Source organism: Sciurus carolinensis, chromosome 13 (assembly GCF_902686445.1).
Source record: "Sciurus carolinensis chromosome 13, mSciCar1.2, whole genome shotgun sequence".
Taxonomy (NCBI): Eukaryota; Metazoa; Chordata; class Mammalia; order Rodentia; family Sciuridae; genus Sciurus; species Sciurus carolinensis.
In genome coordinates, this window is record NC_062225.1 from 7,725,366 (window position 1) to 7,739,158 (window position 13,793).

The 13,793-nt window shown below is 33.8% G+C and overlaps 1 protein-coding gene across 1 annotated transcript in view; it reads right to left on the minus strand.

The window, feature by feature from the left end:
- Rev1 (REV1 DNA directed polymerase) overlaps positions 1 to 13,793 on the minus strand; it is a 75,203-nt gene that overhangs the window by 20,491 nt on the left and 40,919 nt on the right. The window contains 8 exon segments of the mRNA XM_047523421.1: positions 126 to 254; positions 4,511 to 4,553; positions 4,556 to 4,618; positions 8,994 to 9,071; positions 9,074 to 9,109; positions 10,549 to 10,656; positions 12,772 to 12,804; positions 12,807 to 13,450. Of these exon segments, the coding sequence (XP_047379377.1) occupies positions 126 to 254; positions 4,511 to 4,553; positions 4,556 to 4,618; positions 8,994 to 9,071; positions 9,074 to 9,109; positions 10,549 to 10,656; positions 12,772 to 12,804; positions 12,807 to 13,450 (1,134 nt within the window).

The window sequence follows — 13,793 nt, forward strand, 5'->3', positions numbered from 1 at the left end:
CCTGACAATACTAAAAACAAAAACAAAACGCTCCCCACAAACAACAACAAAAAACTAGACTGTCTTTAATAACAGACAAAGAAGTAGGAAAACAAACACGAAAATAATTATATTATGCACTGTACCTTGCCAATGTTTCATACATTGTTCGTGCAACTTCTTTGTAAGCATGAAAATCATATGGAACAGCTTGAAGACTGGGACACAGCTGTTTAGCATGCCCAAAAAACATTCCATTTTTAATGCCAACTTGTCTAGAGAAAAGAAAACAATGGTGGTTATACCAGGAAGCCTCAAACTGAAAACCAAATATCAAATACGTTGACTTCTCCCCATGCCACTAATATACAATTTCCATTTAACTCCCTTTCTCATTAGGGGTTAACAATAGGCATTAAGAAAACTTACAGTTTTGTTTTCCCCCCAAAGGAAAATGACACAATTGTCTGTCTAATGTAGCTTATATCTCCTATCTGAATCTGAAGACCTCTCCTAAGACTCAACCTCTGGCCCCTTTGCAGAGTTGCCAGCATGCCATATGCTGGTGCTGGTGATATCACAACCACCACAGAGCAGGAATATGCTGTCAAAAGGTTTTCTTCCCCTAATACATGGCACAGTTTGGCCAGGGTTCATTCCCCCAAAGACAAAGAATATAAACGCAAAAACTACACAAAACAGTGCTATGTGACAAACAGACAAAATGTACTCATCCTATTACCACCCAATTCCCAATTGACCAATTCCATGCTCCTGAAGTGGCTCCACAGTGGTTGAGATGCCAACAGCATTGTATATGGTAGGACATCACTCTGGGCAGGAGCCAGGGTTCCAGAACTTTGAGGGACCTAATTGAAAATGGTAAATTTTAAATCTACTGTGTGTCTCAATGCCCCACATTACCTTTGATATTTGGAGCATTCAGCACAAAACTATAATTATGGAATTATACATAATTAGTAAAATTCTACTTTATCACTCTGTAAATGAATCAAGAAAAAAATATTATAGTAAAAACACAAGCAAAATAATAAGAGCAATGTTTCACCAGATTATATATGGTCATGGTTATCCTATATATTCACTCAATAAATTATTTACTAACAGCTTACTTAATATGGAGGTGTACCCCATTAGAGAAATAGATACAAATAATCTTTAATTACTCCAAGGTCTCTAGCATTCTCACATCATTCAGCCACCCAAAGAGAGCCAAGAGGGAAGAATCCTCCAATCACACACATTTTTTAATGAATATAAAAACAATAATGATCTATCTCACTGTTAAGTTCCTAGTAAATAAAAAAATATCTAATAAGGAAAAAATGATAGTAAAGGAAGTAATGACTGACAAGAGAACAGTGAAGAAAAGCACTCTTCATTCTTTCAACAAATACTCTTGTCTCAGGCATTCTGTAAGTGCTCATATACAGTCACTCCAATTATTCTTTAAGATCATGAGGATGACCCTGCATTCACCCAGCAAAAGAAGAATTACAGTCAACAGACCTTCCTTATTAACATAAGGAAGTATGCATGTAATAATTTAGATGTATACACAGAAACATAATTTAGAAAAGTTAATCAGAAATGATTCAAGCAAGAAAACAGTATTAAAAAGGGTAAACCTGAAGTTAATATTATTATGAGAAATGTAAAGGTTCAGCAGGTAAAATCTAAACTTACCAATTAAAGGAAACTTCATTTTTAAAGAAATGTGTTACAATTGCTATAAAGATCATGTTCTTATAATTTCTCTTTCCAAATTTCCATTTATACAAAAATTTCCATAGACACATTACTTAGAAAAATATAGTACCTTTGAATGTACTCATACACATTTCACAAAAAGAAAAGGTTAAGTAAGAATCACTAGACACTATAAGGAAGTTACACACAAAACAGAAAACCAAAGAGGTTTCCCATTAGTAAGGGAAGCAAAATAATTTGGGTCGATGCCTACAAAACTAAGATTTGTTGCACAGAAAATAAATGAGTAAAGATAATTACCAAAACTTTTGAAGTGGTGACCCTTCAACAAAATGAGATTTAATCTATTCCTCCTAACTAGAATTCAATGAAGGATAAATTACCAGCCCTGTACTTCAAAAGTATATGCTCCAACAAAAGAAAGTTTATTCCCAGGCTTAAAGTGCAGATAGCACACTCTTTCTTGCACTAGGCTTTGCTCAGACAATGGTATTTGGTGCTGGATCAGACAATGTTAAAAAAAAAAAAAAAAAAAACAACTATCAAATTACTGGTCCATTCCACATACTTAAAGACATCCATATCACTACTAAGAAAGAACAGTAAAGGGTCCTTATGAAAGCATGTGAAAATAAAGGTTCAAAAATTTTTTTGATTTAAAAAACCTATGATTCTGGACTATTAGTCTATCATTACCTATATTCATCCACATACCTACCACCTACCTTCTCACTTACTCTGTACACTTGACACTTGTTCTTTATGGTTAATTATGTGTTGAACTACTAGAAGTAATGCATACTATGATGTAAGCCTACCTTTGTATGATTTCTCCCATCTCATATTCACATTCCATCCTTGGCTGACTTGAGTTTTAGTTCATATCTATCAAAAACTCATCAAAGCACAGAACTGTGATGACCATCCCCACAATCTAATCCCCTTTCCAATCTCAGAAACATTTCTCTGATCCTATTATTAATTATACTTGTATTTTAAAAAATCTTTTCACAAAAAGAAATGTACCTGTTGGACAGCCACAAATAAAAAGGTATCTAGAAAATAATTATTCATTAGGAATGGTCTAGAAAAGGGAAAATAAGAATTAAAGGACAAAAATCTCATAGCTATGGGCTTACTTTGTTTTGCAACTTACAAATTCATTTTTCTCTCTTTATGCATGTCTTTAAAATAAACATTTGCTATCTAACTGGCACTTGAATGGCTTGCAGCATCTGAGGCTGATATATTGTCATCCCACTACTACCACATGGGTCAATACAAATGCACCTCCAAATGCCAGAAGCCTAGCACTAATTAGGTACATTGTGGCTAGTGGAGTCCAAGGTCATCAGAAACTAGGAAGCCTCCTGCCTCCTGGTAGCCATTGTATTCCCTATCCAGCATGCATCTAGGAGTACTGGTGTTGAGATCTTGCAGAGGCAGCATGAAAAGACGTTCTCACTTCACCAACCAGCAAAACCCAAGGACATATTTCTGGGTGTCACTGTACCCTTCAGATACTCTACACAGCTGTCTAGCCACCAAAAGCACAGTTGCCCTTCTGAAACCAAACCAAGTGGGTGAAGAAAGGTCAACCTGTTGAGCACCACGTAAACACAGCTCTGAACTGCCTGTGCTAATAAAAAGCAGTACCAACAATCCTAAATGCTTTTGTATTTTACTTAATTATTATTTATTAAAATAAGTGTAAGTCTCTGGCCACGTTATTAACTGGCAATGAAAAGACTAAAAAAAAAAAAAAGGTTCTATTAATGAGAAAGGAGAAAAATGCAATATTTTACAATTATGCATGTTTGAACCTACTGCTCTTTTATTTAAATATCTTTTTAATAAAACTGTCAGCAAATTTTTAAATACACTATCCTGATTAGGTAACGTTGAGCTCGAATACTCTTTGTTCTGATTAGATTGGCTTGAATAACCCCAACTTCAAATGAAAACTGAAAAAAAAAATAACTGATTTAAAAACTGTTCTTTTAACTACTGAATACTTACAGTTATCAACAATAATAAAAGTTTAGTGTGTTATAAAGGTAAAAATGTCTGGGTTTAGTTATCAGAAAAGACAAAAACAGATTCCTCTTTCAATTAATTATTACTCTCTCCACTTTACAACTATTATAATTGATTATTATAACAAGATTTTTTTTTTTAATGTATAAGGAATGTGTGTGTGTGTGTGTGTGTATTTCTCTTTGTATTTAAACAGCTGATTGTAATTAAGGTATAAGGTTACTATAAGATAAAGACCTATACACAAAGTTGGTACTATGTTGACAATACCCTTACCAATTTAAAGTGAGATGATTATTATAATTGCATGAAATCATTTACTTATACTGTAAAAGGCAATACAATTTTTAACAAAAACAAACCAATTATCAGAAGTTCTGTATTATAAGGGGCTTTCCTTATCTATAAAAAGGAAATATTTGAGTAGATAAATATTAAAGCCCTCTCCCTTAAAAATTTTTAGTTCTTTAATTTCAGGCTTCGAAAGAATAAAAATGACAATGCCTAACTTCTTTTGGTTTCCACTGCAGGACCTACAAGGTTCATAAGGGATTGTTAAATTGTCTAAAGTTATCTAGCATGGAAGGGAGGGGAGATGAGCAACTGAAGGGGTTAAGGTTAAAAACACTTCTTTTCATAAAGTTTTGTGACATTTAAGTTAGAGGCCTGACTGACATGTCCAAATCATTTCAAAAAATTATGTAAAAATAAATAACTAAATAACTATTCATTAAGAAAGACAACACACTTAACTTCCACATACCTGGCTTCATAACTACAAGAAGCAATTTCAGCCTTTGACAAACAGAATCAATTCCATTTGTTTGTGCAGAATCTTGATTCTCCCACATTGATGAATCTGGTATATCTGCTTTAAAATAATAAAGTTATTATATTAAAGTTTAATAATAAAGTTGTTATATGTTAAAAATTGATTTTCCTTAACTTTTATTCAAGAAAATTTGTCTTCCATTATTTTAAAATACAAGTGTTTAGTAAAGTCCTAATATGATTATATCTACTTGTTTTTATCTCCTTAATAAACCTCTGTAACCCTCAAATTATTTGCTTCCATTATATTATTCAACAGCAGTCAGATAAAAACTTATAATAATAAACTTAATGTGTCCTACTTTAATAATAGAAATTTTTTAAAATACACCAAGAGATAAATGTAAATATCCTGTAACACGCAATCCCTTGAGGTGGACAAGGATGAAAAGTGATCAGGGAAACAAACTCCCCAACTACAGCCTTAAAGAGACTTCACAGCTCTCTGTAGTGGGGAAAAAGTTAATGGAAAACACAAATTTCTCAGAATGTTCCTGTTTCCTAAAAGAACTACCTGCAGAACTTAAGGCAAATTAATATGACCAACAAACCTCAAATTCCTACCAGCCATCTGATTAAAAATAATTGAGTAAGCCAAAACCATAAGGAGGTTTCATCCTAAAATTGAGCTTTTCATTTTGTACACACATCAGTAAAAGAGGTTCACAGCATTTATTTCCCCTTTCAGGCAATTCTACTTTTGGTTTAACAATGCACATTCAAGTAAAACCATTCAAGTGTGATCAGAGTTTCCATTGTTTTACAGAACACAACTCTAGCCTGATATAGCTCACCAACATCTCTTAATATCCAAACAAAAGTTACCACTTACACAAGAACATAAAGCACAGTCTAGAAAGTCTACTGGTCGAATGCCACTTTAGTTCCTTTACCACATTCCCTAGTAATTAACAGGCAAAAATACAACTCCAGTCATGGTTCTCCAGATAATAGTATTAGATTACAAGAAGAGTATGCTGTAAAAATACCCCACATTCTACCAACACAATCTGTCATATCTCTGCGCTATAAACAACCAAAAAAATACAGTTTGTAAAGTAGTCCAAAATATACCACTTCCTCTAGTTCTATAAAGCCTATTTTGAGTATCCCATAAGAATATAGTTAATAAATCCACATTTCTCCTGTTTATTTAAGAGACTCAATGTTCCATAAAAACTCAGCCAAGTTAATGTACCACCAGAAAAACACAGCAAAGTATTGGCTTCATGGGCAAAAATAACTCTTCCTTCTTTGACCAGTAATCAGTAACATCTTTTACCTAACTATGCAACCCATACGAGTACCATACACACACAGCATAAATGGAAATCACACTCAGGACCGGCATCTCAGCAGGGTCAAATCCTACTTTCATCACAAATAAAAACAGCAGAATATGTAATGTGAGCCAGGTTTTCTATAGAAAGTGCGTAATATATGTCACAGTTACAAATTAAAGACAGAATGCAGAGCGGATTATCCAGTGTTTCTATAACAGTCCATTATTCTAATCTGTAAGAATTTCAGGACTGTCAGTAAGACAGTCCAACAGAGGGAGCTACTAGACCAAAACAAGGAGTATGGAAGCTTGAACAGCCACCGTAATGTAACCATGAGTTATGCCTTAAAAGTTGGGGAGTTATGTGACTATTTCGTAAGGGCTAGTTAACCTAAAATATTCATCTGGAAGTTACAGAAAGCTCATGCTTGAGGCCGAGAACAGAGTGTGGTCCATGCGCCCCCAATGCCCTGGCCTGAGAGGCAGCACCATCATGTTCCCTCTTCACTGGGCTGGCTGACCTGTTCCACAGTGCAGCAGAGTGCGTGGGTCCCTCCACCAGCGGAGTGAGTTGCTTCATGTGAGATTCAGGGAAATGCAGGGACACACTGTCCTCACTGGAGGGCAAAGTAGAGAACTGCTCATCAAAACTTGACAAACTAGACGGGCACATGGAGAATGTGGAGGAACGGTTGGAGAAATCAGAGGCCAGGACCCAAGTCTGTGAAAAAGAAATCGCTGAGAATAAATCTATGACTAATACGACTTTAAAAACTGTGTTCTTTAGAATGAAACTGAAGCTGTTGAAGGGACAGAAAACATCTCCATCCTAGGAATCCAGGAGGGGGGGTTTAAAAGGCCCCCAATCATGAAATCTAGTGTCTAAAAGGTTCCAAATAATGAGATCATCGATGAGACGTGTCACTACTGAGTACTATTCAGGAAGCAGGCTTCCAAAGGAAGTCACAGATGGATAAGATCCCCTGGTTACACTGGTCTAAATTTCTTAATTGGACAATTAAGAAACCAAGGTTTCTAAAAAGGATTAAAGATGCTTATTTGTCCTAAAACTCTGCATAGACCATACAAGCCAAAACATCAGACTGTTTATTTTTCCAAAAGAAGCCAAAGATTCTAATTCCTAAATTGATCCTCAATATTTTTTAAATTTTTGGTGCCATGTCTAATAATGACCCAGAAAAAGAAGACTGAAGAGTAACAAGAAAAGAGGAACAGAGGTATTGGAAAAACAAGTTCTGAGTGTAAGCTTGTTGCAAGCTTACTTTATTATAATAAAGGAAAATCTAATTCTTTCATTACATCATAAATATTTTGGTAAGCTCTTCTACCAAAAGGCTTAGGATATAAAAGTGAATGACGTCAAGTTAATGCAAGAGTATTACATCAAAGTATCATTCATCTTCTAGTAAGAAAAAAATCTATTTTTTGACAGTATTCAATAGCAAGTGAAATTTATGTATTTGTCCTCATGTTTGTCTTCTGATCTACCACCCACATAGAGGTGAAGGGGATGTGAATCATTATAAAGGTCATTAAAACGTTATGAAAATCAGGGCTAAAGTGATGAAGATAATTAAAGTAACCAATGACAATATTCTGTTATAAACAATTATGGTCAGTGATGGAAGGAAAGATAAAGGAGGACCAGCTACCAGCTACTCCTAAGGAACATACCTACCCACCAAAGTCAAAATCTAGATGTAAAGAGCTGAAATAAGGACATGTGTAGCAAACTCAAGACCACCCACCAGGGACTCTGAGCACTGAATAACCAAGTGATGCTACCCAAACATACAGCTGGGGTTGTTTTCTTTTTGACACTCATTCAGTAAGCATTGACTAAGTGCCCAATATGTGACAATATGGTCTACTTCCCTTAAGCTACTTACTTATTTTTCTAGAACCTAAGATTTCATCTTTGTAACAATTCCACATAGAAAATACAGAATAAGAAAACCACCTACTACAAAAACCACACTAACAATACTTAAGAAACTAACCATACCACAATACAACAAGTTCAATAATAGCTTCCCCAAAATCTACTCATGACACACAAAATACTACAATCTCAAAAATCTCTGCAAAGACTTAGATCAAGAAAGTCGAAGAAACTTGGAAAATATATGCACACACACAGCGTAAATGTGTATCTACAAGTATTTTCTTTCACAGTTTATACCATGCAAACAGATGACCAAACCAACAAAAAGACTATAACCCCAATAAAGGTTCTTAGAGATGCCCAATCACTTTCCTTTTGCCTTAATAGGGGTCTTTTCTAAAATAAGCCCAAAGTATAATAACTGACCAAACTAGAGAAATGAAACAGGATAAAATCAAACTGCATGCCTTCAGTATCACTTGTTTATCTACTTTCTGATCAATATTTCCTTAAAGACTAATTTTTAAAACTGGGAGCTATTCAAGACAATCATGAGGAAAACCGATCAGTGTTGACGAAATTTCTAGACTTTTTCCCAGGGAATTTACATGGGAGGAGTGGGGAATAAAAGATACATGAAAATCTTAATAAGTAATGTGAGTAGTAAAATTTATGATTTTTATTTATTAATATCCTAAAATTTAAAAGCCAAGAGAGGCAAGGAAAAACGTTCTCATATGAAACAAGTTCAATAAAAGGAATGAGGAATGATTATTGGTATTTACATCTTATTCCAACAAATTAAAGTTCTACTGCTTCTTATCCCTCTTCCTCATTTTGAATTTAACATAAACTTTTAGTGTCCTTACTGTGATACAAGGATCAAATTACTAGTAATTAACTCTCAAGTTAGATAAAAGTTATTGAAAATGAAAAAAATTTCTATAAAGTATCCATAATTTTCGTCCTCATCTTAATTTATAAAAGCAAGTAATCACATTTAAAAAACATTCTTCCCTCTGTTTCAGGAAAATATCAACATCAAATCAACAAAGTCTAAACATAAGCCATGTTACATTCAGATTTCAAGACGTCAGTGACGATCATTAAAACCCTTGAATGAAAAAGTTAATTACTATAACTCTGCTCTCATTTCTAAATGATACCAACAGCAAAATCCAGAGGTCGTTCACAGGAGCACTATGACTTCAAAGGGCTCATCTGTACCTGCTTTGCCTTTCAGGATTTTATTCTGGTAATACTGCCATTCCAGCTGGGGGTTAGCGCCTGGACGTAAAGGTGCCCTCCTGTGCCTCTGTTGCTGGTAACAGCCACTGGTTTTCCTGTGAGGAAAAGATTAAATTATTTCTATATCTAAGTACATAGGAATGTTAAGAACATATAAAGGAAAATTTTTCATATATCTGTAATATTTATACCATTCTCCTTTAGGCATTAATCCCTTAAATGAATACCTTTAAAGATCATCAATTACTATGAAAATGTCATCTAAGCTCCTCAGCTCTCCCCCAAAAGTAAACTACTGCAGAAAATTTGATACATTCATTCAACCTAAAGCAACATCACTTAGCTTTCTAAGGTTTTCTTACAGTAGAAAACAGACAACTCAGATTGGATATTCAGATTAGAAGGGGGAGAGAAAGAAAACCTATATTTCTGGTATCCAAAGAGCATGTTGAACATCTAACTCATCTTCCAATTTTACTGCAAAAGAAATAAATTATTTATGAATAGGACCCCCTAATCTGACCTACCTCACCAAGCATGAATATACAGTCTTCTCAGTTTTTGCTCTAGTTAGAAAATTACTTTCACTTATCACTTCCTTTTCCATGGGTGTTAACTTACAGGATAACCATATGTTGTAAAGCTATAGCACAGATGATTATGTATTCTTAAATGTAGTTGTTAGAAGGGTAAAAAAAGGGGGTCACTAGGGACTAACTTAGTCGTAGAACCTCTGATTAGCATGCACAAGACAATGCATAAAGAAGTTATTCATAGGCTAAAATCAAATTTTTAACGTGTAAAAACTCCTTCAGAACTGAAGTAGCATCTACCCATGACAAAGATAAGCTCTAGTATTAACCCAGAAGCTTCTGTGCCATAATTAGTGATTCTTATGGAATGGAAGAACTGACTCTCAGAAGAAAATGCTAATATAGTTACCTCTTTAGACAGGATTAACTACTGAAAAATACAGAATAAATTTTCTTAAAAGTAGTAACTAGCTTACAAATATCTGAAATTTCATTAAAACGAACCCTGCCCAAGTAACCTTAACATATTTTAGCAATACTCAATAAATACAAAATTATTCTATAGCCAAATACTGGCATGTTCACCTGCATCAGAACTGCCATCAAGTTATTTGCACACAAGAAAGTATGCTGATTCACGTGCCAAAGACACAGGTTACCATAAAATTTCCATTAACAAGTAGTAAAAAATATAGAAAATGCCCAAGGCAGGGCCCTGCTGCCTTTATCAGTCTTGGAGGACATACTCTCAGCTGAAGATGAATCCTCTTCCCTGAAAAGTTCATCTCTACATGGAGAAGTTTTCCAATATTCCTTTGCCTACTTCTAGACAATTCAGTCAGAAAGTTCGGAAGCAGGAATTGATTTTGCCAAGGAAAATCAGAATAAATATTTTTCAAGAACCCTTTGTTATCCCTTAGAATGAATACACATATACACATACACACACATTCACATTTGTAACAATATTTTCTTAATAAAACATAAACAAGAATACAGACCTTTGAGATCTGGTCTGTTTCGTATACCCACAGATACAAAGAAGCAATCCATATCAACATGCATTATACAGCTCTGATGTCTGGGTGAACTCAATACTGACATATTTCCTAGAAGGAAAAAGAAAACATTTGAAACCCTGAACTATTTTTCATATTAAAAATTAGATTTAGTTGACTATAGAAGTTGTATTTAAAAGATGTTTCAAAAGGAAAATAGTCTTTAAAACATACAAAATCAATTATAGACTATTTCTACCATCTTAATAGGAGTGAAATCTCAGTTTATTTAGCTCTAAAAGTACAGATACAAATATAAATTTAGTTCTTGAATGAAATTTTTAAATTCAACTTTAGTGATACTATAGTATCTTTTCCTAATCTAATCCTAATAAAGTCAGTGATTACAAGTTGTCAAAAGTTATCCTAAAATTATTTGTGTACTAATTATTCAAACTACCATGCTCTTGTTCTAAGTAAACATACTTCAAAAATAGTCTATAAAACAAAGATCTGTATACAAATGGAATTTTTCTCCTTGTGCCATTAGACACAACTACAAATTTAGCTCTGCATCACATATATAACATTCAAGGAGATAAAAATCAATGTCCTCTCCTATGGACAATGGTTTCCAATAACAATGAGCTACACAGATTGATTATAGAGTTATCCTGATCCTACTATTTATATTATAAATAATATTAGGTTTATTTCTCCTGGTCCTCCAAGATAATACAGGTCTGGGAAATAAGAACCCTGAGCTTATAAAACTTCTGATCTCCCACTGTTTTTCTAATGAAGGTTAGTATTTATTGTAATAGGCTTCTACAAACTTAAGATTTACCCCTTGAAAGAGTTCAGTTACCCCATCTACCAAAGTGTAATGCTGACAGCATTTACCTAGTTCTATGTACAAGATACAGAAACTGCTTGTTATCTTTGTTAAGCTCACAATCCTGTAACTCAAACATCAATTCCTATCATTCCTCTGCAGAAATGAAAATGAGACTCAAAGAGACATGCTGCCTTCGTCTATGGTTCTGCAGCATAAAAAACAGCAGAACCAGAATTTGGATTCCGGCTAAGCTATCTAACTCCAAAGCCACATACCTACTTACTACCCTCTATGTCATCTGGAGAAATGAGTTATAAAGTAAATTTTAACAATCAAAATTCTGCTTTATAAAAGTATTCTATAAATGTAATATAAACAATGCAAAACAATGGTTTTAAACATCCATTAAGTATAGAATGCATAAATCAAATACCAAATGCTATCATATAATGTAAAAACTTCCCATTTTATTCTCATCTGCAGAACTAATTTTTAAGGTTTCTTTGAAGCTTTCAAAATTAAATGACCTTCAGGGGTTTATAAGGTCAAGATATAAAGTAAGAATAACTGAATACCTATAACATTATTCTGAAATATTCATAAGTATAAAAGCACTTTTTGACTAAATCATACAGTCAAAAAAAAAAAAAAAAAAAAAAGAACATATGGAGAGGTCCCGGTAACTTCCTAGGACAGTGAGCATCTCTCTGTGCCTCAGTTATCACAGTTATAAAGCTATAAATCTGAGATCTCTTACCCTAAAGATTTAAAAACAAAAACCTATAGTTTGTCAAAAGCAACTAGCATCAAAAACCAGAAACTAGTTTATAATGACTGCTATACAACAGCCTGCTATTATTGGGTTTGTTTGGTTTTGATGACAAAGTAAAGTGTCTTAAACAAAATACAATCAAGCAATCTAATTAGAAATAAAAACAATCTCACTATATGTAATTATAGTTATATATGAAAGTTACTTAATTATTTTAAAAGCATTATGATGCAAGTGTCTAGAAATTAACAATTACTTCTACCCAAATCAACCTCATTCTTACAGGAGATTTAGCACTGAATATAAAACACATTATATTTACATAGTTCCAAACTTTGACAACTGATAAGGTCTATATGAGGACTGAAATGTTCAGAATCCCAAGTGTTATTGATTAAATGTTCTGACAATTTTCAGTGAGTCACAATTAATCTTTTTTTAAAAAAAATCTTAATAAGTTTTTTATAATCTGTTAATACTTACTGTAACTTATATAACCTGCCACTCCTAGAGACATCTATATTGATAACTAAGTACTAATCAGAATACCAATGACAGCATAAGAATGAAAAGATGAAGCAAAACTATTAAGAAAAAAATTTTAGTAAGTATCTACCTGTGTCAGACCTGCCTGTTTTCATTTTTTTAACTTTTCCCTTCCTGGAAAGATACCACTACTTTGCCTTTGTAGGGTATTGACAAACTCAGTCAATTCACACTTCCACGTTGATATGTGATGCAATCTTGAATGAGAATAGAAGTCTGAAATAAAATTGCAGTCTGAAGGTTTGGATGGCACTGAAGGTGCTGCCTTGCTAAGAGTAGGTACTGAAGAAGTGCTTTTTGTGCTTGAAGGCCCCTGAACAGTGGAGTGATGAGCACCATTGATTTTAGTGTTACTGTGCAAAGATGGTGAGAGAGAATTAGTTCTGTGTGGATTCCGCAAAGCATCTGCATTTCTGGTGCTCTGCTGCGGAATGCAGTCTCTGAAGTCCATGTTGCTCTTCTCAGTCTTCTCCTCCTGGGCAGAGTCTGGAGAAAGCCTGCTGGCAATATTGTTGTCCATGGGCACCAAGCAATCCTGTGTCTTTAAGGCACCATTAGAGCTATGAGTGTGTCCATTAAAAATGACAGCGTTGCCTCTGGGATGCGGAATTCCATTTTGCTTCCTTTCTGGAAGGGTCTGCTCCAGATCCACAAAATTAAAATCATTATTTGCATCTTCATCATTCCAACTGTTCATTCCATTGACTTTGATTTCATTATCTGTCTCAATCTTCTTAATTATGTGATTTCTAAAATAGCGGAACAAATTTATTTAAATTAATATCTAACTTTAAGGTTAAAATATCATTTAACCATTTTCTTAGTGGAAACTTAACATTTCAGTATTTCCCTCTTAACAATAAACTTTATTTATGTATTTTCTTTCAATAAAAGATAATTCTTGGCCAAACGGATATAGCAAGATGACTATTTTCAATTACTTTTCCCACAGAAAATTAATTTAGACTCTATAAACTTAAGTTATAAATACATAATTCTGACAAATACTTCTTGGCATTTATTTACAACACAGTCAATAAATATTTGCTAAATTAATAGAATATGAATAACATCCACAAAAATGGGCAAAGA